Source organism: Melospiza georgiana, chromosome 3 (assembly GCF_028018845.1).
Source record: "Melospiza georgiana isolate bMelGeo1 chromosome 3, bMelGeo1.pri, whole genome shotgun sequence".
In the NCBI taxonomy this organism is placed as follows: Eukaryota; Metazoa; Chordata; class Aves; order Passeriformes; family Passerellidae; genus Melospiza; species Melospiza georgiana.
Genome location: NC_080432.1, coordinates 704,079 through 716,139, shown reverse-complemented (window position 1 = coordinate 716,139; position 12,061 = coordinate 704,079). Strand labels below are relative to the sequence as shown.

General features: G+C 47.0%; 1 protein-coding gene across 1 annotated transcript in view; it reads left to right on the top strand.

Annotated features, from left to right (window-relative positions):
• Nucleotides 1-12,061, top strand: part of ASXL2 (ASXL transcriptional regulator 2) — a 49,918-nt gene that overhangs the window by 27,184 nt on the left and 10,673 nt on the right. The window contains exons 4-7 of the mRNA XM_058021731.1: nt 2,185-2,293; nt 4,524-4,674; nt 7,349-7,461; nt 9,194-9,332. Coding sequence (XP_057877714.1) covers nt 2,185-2,293; nt 4,524-4,674; nt 7,349-7,461; nt 9,194-9,332 — 512 coding nt within the window. The remainder of the gene's footprint in view (nt 1-2,184; nt 2,294-4,523; nt 4,675-7,348; nt 7,462-9,193; nt 9,333-12,061) is intronic.

Below are 12,061 nucleotides of genomic sequence, written 5' to 3'. Positions count from 1 at the left end.
AGAAAGGGCTGTAAAATCCAAGAAAATCACGAGAAAGGGCAGTAAAATAAAAAAAAAATCAGGAGAAAGGGCAACAAAAAATCCATAGAAAGGGCGGTAAAATCCAAAAAAATCAGGAGAACGGGCAATGAAATCCAAAAACATCAGGAGAAAGGGCAATAAAATCCAAAAAAATCAGGAGAAAGGGCAATGAAATCCAAAAAAAGGAGGCCAGTGCCACCTGGCCTGTGTCAGGGATGGTGTGGCCAGAGGAGCAGGGCGGTCACTGTGCCCCTGTGCCTGGCACTGCTGAGGGCACACCTGGAGTTTGCTGTGCCCAGTTCTGGCCCCTCAGGTTGGCAAGGACGTTCCCAAGAGATCCTTGAGTGTGTCCAGAGGGGGCAACGAGGCTGGAGAGGGGCTGGGAGCACAAACTCTGTGAGGAACCACTGAGGGAGCTGGGGGTGGAGAAAAGGAGATTCAAGGGTGACCTTATCACCCCCTGCACCCCCTGAAAGGTGGCTGTGCTCAGCTGGGGCTGGGCTCTTTCTCCAGGAGCTGACACAGCCAAAGGGGAATTTAGGCTGGATATCAGGAAAAAGGTCTTTACAGAAAGGGTGATGAAGTTCTGGAATGTTCTGCCCAGGGAGGTGGTAGAATCACCATCCCTGGGTGTGTTTAGCAAAGCCTGGATGTGGCACTGGGTGCCACGGCTGAGTTGAGGTGCAGTTTTGGTCCCTCTCTCCCTCCCTGGGGACACAGCTCAGCTGCTGGGCCAGCCTGTGCTTGCTCCTGCCTGCAGCAGGATGGGTTAAAAGCCAACCAACATTTGGGGTTCTGTGTCCAGTTTGGGGTTCCTCTGTCCCTTTTGGGGTTCTGTGTCCAGTTTGGAGGTCCTTGTGTCCAGTTTGAGGTCCCTGTGCCCAGTTTAGGGTTCTGTGTCCAGTTTGGGATTCCTGTGTCCAGTTTGGGGTTCTATGTCCATTTGGAGGTTCCTGTGGCCAGCTTGAGGTCCCTGTGTCCAGTTTGGGATTCTATGTCCCATTTGAGGCTCCTCTGTCCAGTTAGGGTTCCTGTGTCCAGTTTGAGGTTCCTGTATCCAGTTAGGGGTCCCTGTGTCCAGTTTGAGGTTCTGTGTCCAGTTTGGTGTCCCCGTGTCCAGTTTGGGGTCCCTGTGCCCAGTTTGTGGTCCCTGTGCCCAGTTAGATGTTCTGTGTCCAGTTTTTGGTCCCTCTGTCCCTCCCTGGGGACACAGCTCAGCTGCTGGGCCAGCCTGTGCTTGCTCCTGCCTGCAGCAGGATGGGTTAAAAGCCAACCAAAACCCCAAAACCCCTGCAGCCCTGGTGGGAAGATGGATCTGGCTCCTGGCTGGGATTGGGGAGCTCCCCCTTCCCAGGGGGAATTGCACCCTTGGTTCCCATTTGGTGCCCCACAACCCCAGTTCCAGCAGAACTTGGGTTCTTTTTTGGGAAAAAAAAAACCCCAACACAACTCTGAATCCTCCTGGAGCGCATCCTCAGCTCACCCCAAAGCTGCCCTGAGCCTCCCCCAGAGCTGGGGCTGCTTTGGGGTCTGTCAGAGGAACCTTGCAGGGGGGTTTTGGTTGCTTTTGGCCAGGATTGCAGCACTCATGCACTGCTTCCCCCCCCAGGATTGCAGCACCCATGCACTGCTTCCCCTATTGCTGCTTGTGCCGCTGCAGCTTGCATTCCCTTGGGAACAGGGCCGGGATCTGGGGGGCTGTGGGGCTGGATCTGGGATTTGGGGTCAGATATGGGCTCCTGCCCATGCAATGTGGGGCTGGATCTGGGCTGTGGGGCTGGATCTGGGCTGTGGGGCTGGATCTGGGCTGTGGGATCAGGTATGGGCTCCTGCCCATGCAATGTGGGGCTGGATCTGGGCTGTGGGGCTGGATCTGGGATTTGGGGTCAGATCTGAGCTGTGAGGCTGGGGCTGGGCTATGGGGTCGGATCTGGGCTATGGGGTTGGATCTGGGCTGTGGGGCTGGATTTGGGCTGTGGGGTTGGATCTGGGCTGTGGGATCAGGTGTGGGCTCCTGCCCATGCAATGTGGGGCTGGATCTGGGCTGTGGGATCGGATCTGGGATTTGGGGTCAGGTCTGGGCTATGGGGTCGATCTGGGCTGTGGGGCCGGATCTGGGCTGTGGGGTCCCAGGGGACACTCACTCCCCGGGGTCTCTTGCAGCGGGACGTCCCCCCTGGCCTGCCTGAATGCCATGCTGCACACCAACTCCCGCGGAGAGGAGGGCATCTTCTACAAGGTGCCAGGCAGGATGGGCGTCTACACCCTCAAGGTGAGTGCCAGCCTTGGGCTTAAAAAAGGGGTTGGATCAGAGTCCCAGAGTCCCCAGGGCTGGAAAAACCCAGTGGAATTTGTTGGATTAAGGGTTTTTTGATTCAGAGGTGGGGTAAATGAAAAAATGAAATGAAATTATATATCTTAAAAAAAAAAAAAAAAGGTATCTTAAAATAAAATAAAATAAATGAAAGTAAAATTAAATATATGAAATTAAATTAAATTAAATTAAAGATATGAAATACAATAAATGAAAATAAAATGAAATATGTGAAATAAAATAAATTAAAAGAAAACGAAATAAAATTAAATAGAAATTAAAATAAAATAAAATAAATAGAAAATAAAATTAAATAAATATTAAATTAAAAAATAGTAAATGAAAATAAATTGAAATTAAATTAAAGATATGAAATAAAATAAATGAAAATAAAATGAAATATATAAAATAAAATAAAATAAAATAAAATAAAATAAAATAAAATAAAATAAAATAAAATGTTTTTAAAGCACCTCTCAGTTACCCCATCTCTAAATCAAAAAACCCTTAATCCAACCGGATTGAATCCCAGCTGTGCCCCATCCCCATCTTGTCCCCATCTCTTCTCTGGACACCTGCAGGGATGGGCACTGCAAACCCCCTGGGCAGCCCTGCCAAGGCCTGAGCCCCCTTTCCATGCAGAAATTCCTCTTTATGTCCAGATTCTCCAGGATAATCCCAAAAGGGCCCATCCCTGTTCCCTGGAGCAGGAACAACCCCCATCCTCAGCTGTGAGTGTGCAGCTCCTCACCCACAGTGCCCTTTGCTGGTGGAGATTGCTGTCCTAGCAGTGAAGGAGTGATTAAAATGTTAATGAAACAGTGAAACTGCAGCCCTGAGAGGGAAACTTTACTGCCCTCAGCTTGTGTCCAGAGATGGGAAATCACCTTGTCCTCTGTGTCAGTCAGACAGGGACAAATGGGGACTTGTCTTTAAACATAAGCTGGATTTTAAATATTAGAAGGAGGCTGCAGCTCACACTATTCCTGATTTGGGGTGGGTTTGTCTCTGCAGCCCACCCAGTGCCACCCCTGCCATGGCAGGGACACCTCCCACTGTGCCAGGGTGTGCCAGTGTCCAGCCTGGCCTTGGGCACTGCCAAGGATCCAGGGTGGGCACCATGTGCCAGGGCCTGCCCACCCTGCCAGGGAACAATTCCTCATTCCCAAGATCCCATCCATCCCTGCCAGGGAACAATTCCTCATTCCCAATATCCCATCCATCCCTACCAGGGAACAATTCCCCATTCCCAATATCCCATCCATCCCTACCCGGGAACAATTCCTCATTCCCAATATCCCATCCATCCCTACCCGGGAACAATTCCTCATTCCCAATATCCCATCCATCCCTGCCAGGGAACAATTCCCAATTCCCAACATCCCATCCATCCCTACCAGGGAACAATTCCTCATTCCCAATATCCAATCCATCCCTGCCAGGGAACAATTCCCAATATCCCATCCATCCCTACCATGGAACAATTCCTCATTCCCAATATCCCATCCATCCCTACCAGGGAACAATTCCTCATTCTCAATATCCCATCCATCCCTAGCAGGGAACAATTCCTCATTCCCAATATCCCATCCATCCCTACCAGGGAACAATTCCTCATTCCCAATATCCCATCCATCCCTACCAGGGAACAATTCCTCATTCCCAATACCCCATCCATCCCTGCCAGGGAACAATTCCCAATTCCCAATATCCCATCCATCCCTACCAGGGAACAATTCCCAATATACCATCCATCCCTACCAGGGAACAATTCCTCATTCCCAACATCCCATCCATCCCTACCAGGGAACAATTCCTCATTCCCAACATCCCATCCATTCCTACCAGGGAACAATTCCCAATTCCCAACATCCCATCCATCGCTGCCCTCTGGCACTGGGATCCATTTATTCCCACCCCTCCATGCCTTGTCCTGGGGTTGGTGCTCAGGGATGGGGAATCTGGGAAGGGCATTTTGGGAGGTGGCAGAGTTCAGGGCGTGGGGACAGAGTTCAGGAGGTGTCCCCTACATTCCCTGTTTGCAGAACCCACAGAAAGCTTTGGGGCCAGCACCGAGCAGCTGTGGGGCATTAAAAGGCTGGATTTGGTGAACAAACCCCTGTGGTTTTGGGGTTTTGCCCCTGTCACTGGGGTCACCCTGCTGAGGCTCTGTCGTGTCCCCTGGCAGAAGGACATCCCAGATGGGCTGAAGGAGCTGTCAGAGGGCTCGGAGGAGAGCAGTGATGGCCACTCGGACTCGCAGAGCTCAGAGCACAGCAGCTCCAGCAGCGACGGCTGCGCCGCCAAGGACAGGAGGAAGAGCAGGTGGAAAAGGAAAGGTGAGTTCTGTGGGGGGAGGAAAAGGAAAGGTGAGTTCTGTGTGGGGAGAGGAAAAGGAAAGGTGAGTTCTGTCTGAGGAGAGGAAAAGGAAAGGTGAGTTCTGTGTGGGGAGAGGAAAAGGAAAGGTGAGTTCTGTGTGAGGAGAGGAGAAGGAAAGGTGAGTTCTGTGTGGGGAGAGGAGAAGGAAAGGTGAGTTCTGTGTGGGGAGAGGAGAAGGAAAGGTGAGTTCTGGCTGGGGAGAGGAAAAGGAAAGGTGAGTTGTGTGTGGGGAGAGGAAAAGGAAAGGTGAGTTCTGTGTGGGGGGAGGAAAAGGAAAGGTGAGTTCTGTGTGGGGAGAGGAGAGGGAAAGGTGAGTTCTGTCTGGCGAGAGGAGAAGGAAAGGTGAGTTCTGTGTGGGGAGAGGAGAAGGAAAGGTGAGTTCTGTGTGGGCAGAGGAAAAGGAAAGGTGAGTTCTGTGTGGGCAGAGGAAAAGGAAAGGTGAGTTCTGTCTGAGGAGAGGAAAAGGAAAGGTGAGTTCTGTCTGGGGAGAGGAAAAGGAAAGGTGAGTTCTGTCTGAGGAGAGAAGGAAAGGTGAGTTCTGTCTGGAGAGAGGAGAAGGAAAGGTGAGTTCTGTCTGGAGAGAGGAGAAGGAAAGGTGAGTTCTGTGTGGGGAGAGGAGAAGGAAAGGTGAGTTCTGTCTGAGGAGAGGAGAAGGAAAGGTGAGTTCTGTGTGGGGAGAGAAGGAAAGGTGAGTTCTGTCTGGGGAGAGGGGGTTTCACCTGGGCTCTGGGGGGAACAGAGCATTCTCTGGCCTCAGAATGGTCCCAGCTGAGCTGCAGGTGGGCAGGGAAAGGAACAGGTACCTGAGTGTTCCTGTTTGGAAAGGCAGGTGTCTGCTGAGGAAGGCAGGAGCCTCTCCTGAAATGAAGAATGTAAACCCCCTCCCTCTGAATTATTATAATTTGCTTATAATTTACTACTACTACTACTACTACTACTAAATAATAATATTATTAAAATATCATTAATAAATTATTATATTCTATTTTATTAAAATTATTATATTTTATATTAAAATTATTATAATGCTATACATTATATGTTATTATAAAATGTATAAACTTATATTTATAATTTTATAGATTATTATAAAATTGTTCTAATCATTATAAATTATAAGCAAATTATAGTTATTAAATTATTATAATTTGCTTATAATTTGCTTATAATTATTATTAATCATTATTAATAATAATATTAGAATATATTTAATAAATCATATTTGATTGTAATAAAATTATTATAATGTTATAAATTATATATTATAGAATTTATACAATTATTTATAATTTTATGAATTATTATAAAATTATTATAATTATTATAAATCTTAAGCAAATTATAGCTATTAAATTATTATAATTTGCATATATTATTAATAATTATAAATAATATTAGTAAATATAATTAATGAATAATATTTTATTATATAAAATTATTATAATGTTATAAAATATATTTATCATAAATCCATACAATTATTTGTTATTTTATTAATTATTGTAAAATTATGATGATTATTATAAATTATAAGCAAATTATAATAATTAAATTATTATAATTTACTTATAATTTGCTTAATTATTATAATTGCTTAAACTTGCTCTCAAGCAAAGATGTGGCAATAGGAATAGGAGTTCTTTATGAGGGAAGAAAATAAAAATAAAATTAAAAATGCGGTCATACAAAAGAACTCTGCCAGAGTCAGAACAGGACCTGACACTGTCCCAGTTGAGATGGGGGCAATACAGAGCAGCACACTCCATTTGCAGAAGGCTTCAATCTGTTTTTATTTCAGCGTGCAATGTTTTCTATACACTCTTACAAACCTGGTTTTATACTTCACTGATTGGTCAGAAGAGACAGTGCTCATTGGAACAGTGAATTGCAGGTTTCTCTTATTTATCCTTCTTCCTTTCTTGTTTTCTACAACAATGACCTTGGTATGGAATTCTTTCAGTAAACATGGATCCTCTTATCAAACTTCTCTCGCAAAATTGCTGTAAAACCTCTCCCATATAAACACATCAATATTTATATTTATTGCTATGTTTATATTATTGTTTTACATTTCCTATTTATATTGATGTGTTTATGTTTACAGCTATATTTACATTTATATGCTGTGTTTATATATTTATATTTATATACAGAGTATATAAATATTTTGTATTTATTTTATTTATATTTATTTACAGAGTATTTTATTTATATTTACTACTTATTTCTGTTTATATTTATATTTATACTTATATCTTTTATATATATACATTTACATTTGTATTTACATTTATAATGTTATATTTATTGTGTTATATTTTTAATTATAATTATATTTATAATTATATTTATATCTATATTTACATATTTTATATTTTACATTTAATTTTATATATTTTATTTACAATTTATAATTTATTTACATTTGGTATATATGATTATATTTATATTTATATTTATGATTATATTTATATTATATTTATAATATTATCATTATACTTATATTTATTTTATATTTATTTTATATTTATTTTTATTATTCAGTATTTGGGAAACGCAAGCTGGAGGTTGAGTTCCTGCCTATATTTATATTTATATTTTTAATTTATATTTTTATTTTTATTTCCCCCGCAGTGCCGTCGCGCCTGCCCCCCGCAGGCTCCCCGCAGCCCGGCTGCCCGTCCCCGTCCATCCCGGCCAAGGGCCTCTCCTCCTCCCAGAAGCACAGCAAGAAGGCCCTCAAGCAGGTCAGTGCCTCAGTTTCCCTGCAGGGATGGAGTCCCTTCCCCTGGGAACCCTGTGCTCTTCTGCTCCTTTTTCCCTAAAATTACAAATTTCCCCAAAAATAACACATTTAAATAATAATTTTGAAATTATAGTTGTCGAGAGAGGGTGTAAAATGTGGTTTCTTTTCCCCAATTCTGGGATGAGATCCCCTTGCTTCCTGGGAAATGGGGATGGTAAATTCAGTCTTTGGGGGAAAATGCAGTGAATTCATCCTCTGGGGGCAAAAATTCCCTCCCAGGGAATTCCATGGGGGCTGCACGTCCACATGGAGGGCAGGAGAGCAGGAATTCCATGGACAGGAGAAGGATGGAGAGCAGGAATTCCATGGACAGGAGAAGGAGGAGGGCAGGAATTCCATGGGCAGGAGGAGGAGGAAGGAGAGCAGGAATTCCATGGACAGGAGAAGGAGGAAGGAGAGCAGGAATTCTGTGGACAGGAGGAGGAAGGAGAGCAGGAATTTATGGATTCTGGAGAAGGAAGTAGGGCAGGAATTCCATGGACAGGAGAAGGAGGAAGGAGAGCAGGAATTCCATGGACAGGAGGAGGAGGAAGGAGAGCAGGAATTCCATGGACAGGAGGAGGAGGAAGGAGAGCAGGAATTCCATGGGCAAGAGAAGGATGGAGAGCAGGAATTCCATGGGCAAGAGAAGGATGGAGAGCAGGAATTCCATGGGCAAGAGGAGGAGGAAGGAGAGCAGGAATTCCATGGGCAAGAGAAGGATGGAGAGCAGCAATTCCATGGACGGGAGGAGGAGGAAGGAGAGCTGGAATTCCATGGACTCTGGAGGAGGAGGAAGGAGGGCAGGAATTCTATGGATTCTGGAGAAGGAAGGAGGGCAGGAATTCCATGGACAGAGAGTCTGGAAAGAGAGGAAGAAGAGCAGGAATTCCATGGGCAGGAGAAGGATGGAGAGCAGGAATTCCATGGGCAGGAGAAGGATGGAGAGCAGGAATTCCATGGACAGGAGAAGGAGGAGGGCAGGAATTCCATGGACTCTGGAGGAAGGAGGGCAGGAATTTATGGATTCTGGAGAAGGAAGGAGGGCAGGAATTACATGGGCAGGGGAGGGAAGGAGGGCAGGAATTCCCTGGACAGAGAGTCTGGAAAGAGAGGAAGAAGAGCAGGAATTCCATGGGCAGGAGAAGGATGGAGAGCAGGAATTCCATGGACAGGAGGAGGAAGGAAGGCAGGAATTCCATGATGGGCAATTCCAGCTGAATTATTCCCCCAGGGTGGGGTTCACAGGTGTTCCCCCAGCTGCCCTGCTCATGGCCCCAGGATCCTGAGGAATGAAATGCTTTATCTGGCATCTCAGTCTCAAAACTGGGAAATCTCAAATCTCAAAAATCTAAAAATATAAAAAAAAAAATCTCAAAAATGTCAACATTGCAAAAATTGTTCCCTGGCAGGGCGGGCAGGCCCTGTGCTGTGTGCCCACTGCTGTGCCCCCCAGGCTGTGGGGTGGCTGATCCCTGTGCCCTGTGCTGTGCCCCCCAGGCTGTGGGGTGGCTGATCGCCGTGTCCTGTGCCCTGTGGGGTGGCTGATCCCTCTGTGTCCCCTGTGGGGTGTCTGACCCTCTGTGTGTCCCCTGTGTGGTGGCTGACCCTCTGTGTGTCCCCTGTGGGGTGGCTGACCCTCTGTGTCTCCTGTGGGGTGGCTGACCCTCTGTGTGCCCCGTGTGTCCCTGCAGGCCCTGAAGCAGCAGCAGCAGAAGCAGCAGCAGCAGCAGCAGTGCCGGCCGGGCATGGGGCCGGGCATGGGGCCGGGCATGGCCCTGCCCTCCGGCCAGCACGTCCTGCTCAAGGCCAAGGCCACCCCCGGGAGGTCAGGTACGTGTGGGCACTGCCAGGGGGGGTGGAGGAGAAAATGCTCCTTTCTGCACCTTCCTCTGGGCACTGCCAGGGGGTGTGGAGGAGAAAATGCTCCTTTCTGCACCTTCCTCTGGGCTCTGGAGCCTCCAGCTGCTGCCCCAGGGTTTGGGGCTGTGAGGGAGGCACCGGGTAGGAAAAGACCTGGGATGGATCTTGGAGGGATCTTGGCTGGATTTAGGAAGGGTCCTGGATGGATCTTGGATGGATTTTTGATGGATCTTGAATAGATCTTGGATGGATCTTGGATGGATCTTGGATGGATCTTGGATGGATTTTGGATCTTGGCTGGATTTGGGAAGACGTTGGATGGATTTTGGAGGAATCTTGAATGGATTTTGGAGGGATCTTGGCTGGATCTTGGATGATCTTGAGTTATCTTGGATGGATCTTGGCTGGATCTTGAATGATCTTGGATGATCTTGAATGATCATCTTGGATGGTTTTTGAATGGATCTTGGATGCATTTTGGATGGATCTTGGCTGGATTTGGGAAGGGTCTTGGATGGATCTCGGATAGCTCTGACTGTAAGGACAGACCTTGAATGGATCTTGAATGGATATTGGATGATCTTGGATGGATTTGGATGGATCTTGAATGGATCTTGGATGATCTTAGATGGATCTTGAATGGATTTTGGATCGATTTTGGATGGATCTTGGATGATCTTGAATGGGTCTTGAATGATGATCTTGGGTGAATCTTGGATGATGTTGGATGGATCTTGGCTTCTTGGCTGGATCTTGGATGGATTTTGGAGGGATCTTGTCTGGATTCAGGAAGGGTCTTGGATGGATCTTGGATGGATTTTGAATGGATCTTGGATGATCTTGAATGGGGATTTTGGATGGATCTTGGATAGATCTTGAATGGATGTTGGATAGATCTTGAATGGATTTTGGAGGCATCTTGGATGGGTCTTGGCTGGATTTGGGAAGGGCCTTGGATGGATCATGTATAGCTGTGACTGTAAGGACAGACCTTTGATGCATCTTGGATGATCTTGAATGGATCTTGGATGGATCTTGGATGGATCTTGGATGGATCTTGGCTGGGTCTTGGCTGGATCTTGAATGATCATCTTGCATGGATCTTAAATGGATCTTGGATGATCTTGGCTGGATTTTGGAGGTACCTTGGCTGTCTCTGGGATGTCTCTGGCTGTGCCTTTCCCTGGTTCCAGGCTGCTCCCAGTGCTCAAGGCCTTTCCCAGTCACCTCTTCCCTGTGCAGGGGCCTTCTCCTCCTGGTGGTTCTGTTCTGTGATTTCTCCTGGGGGTTCTGTTTGGGAGTTTCTCCTGGTATTTATATTTGGGGTTCTCCTGCTATTTATGTTTGGGGATTTCTCCCAGTGTTTATATTTGGGGATTTCTCCTGTTATTTATAGTTGGGAGTTTCTCCTGGTGTTTGTGTTTGGGAGTTTCTCCTGCTTATTTCTATTTTGGGTTCTCTCTATTTCTGTTTTGTTCTGGGAGTTCTCCCAATGTTTCTGTTCTGGGATTTCTCCTGGTGTTTAGATTTGGGAGTTTCTCCTGGTGTTTATATTTGGAGGTTCTCCTGCTATTTATATTTGGGCGTTTCTCCTGGTGTTTATGTTCTGGGATTTCTCCTGGATTTGATGTTTTCTGAAGTTGCTCCTCATCCTTCGGGGTGGGTCCCATGTCCTGTCCCCACCTGGAAGATCCCTGAGGGGTTTCCAGAATTGGTGGTGTCAGGGAGCAGTGAGGTCAGGGGCTGCCTGCCAGCACCAGGTTTGCCATGGTGTCCCAAATTCTTGGTACCTATTCCAGACAGCTTTCCCGGATTTCTTTCCAGAGTAGCTGAATTCCCTGGCACCTGCCCAATTCCCTGACACTTCTGGAATTTCCTGGCACCTCTGGAATTCCCTGGCACCTGCCCATTTCTGTAATTCCCTGGCACCTCTGGAGTTCCCTGGCTTGGGGTAGGCTCAGTGCCCCAGACAATCCCTGGCGGGGCTCAGCATTCCAGCCCCATTCCCTGCAGGCAGCTGGGCTGTGGGCACACATCCAGCTTGTGCCAGTCCCTCTCCAAGCCAGGGCAATTCCAGTGTCCCCATTCCAGTCCCAGTGTCCCCATTCCAGTCCCAATGTCCCCACTCCATTCCCAGTGCCCCCATTCCAAGCCAGAGCATTCCCAGTGTCCCCATTCCAGTCCCAGTGTCCCCATTCCCAGCTTGTGCCAGTCCCTCTCCAAGCCAGGGCATTCCCAGTGTCCCAAGTCCAAGCCAGGGCAATTCCAGTGTCACTATTCAAACTGATGGAAGGAGAGAACAACTTGTACAGTTTCAGGGGTTTATTCAGAGCTGGAAGAGCTTCTGTGAGGGAGGGAAGGGAGGGAGAGGAACCAGGATGGGAAACTGAGCCCTGGGAAGAGGAGGAGGAGGAGGAGGAGGAGTTCCCCAGGGACAGAAGCTGCAGGGCAGGGGTGAAGTTCAGCAAGGACAGGGCAGGTTTGGAGAGATTCCCCTGCCAGGAGCTCTGTTAGCCCTGCAAGTGTGAATGGGACCATGGCTGGGTCAGATGAGATGGGAAATGAACTGGGATTAACTGGGAAATGTGGGATGTGCCTGTCCATGCCTTTGGTTTGGGATATCCTGGTGGCTCCAGTGGATCTCCTGCACTCAGCTGCTGGGCAGGAGCCCTCCAGGAGCTCAGGAATGGCTGTGTGGC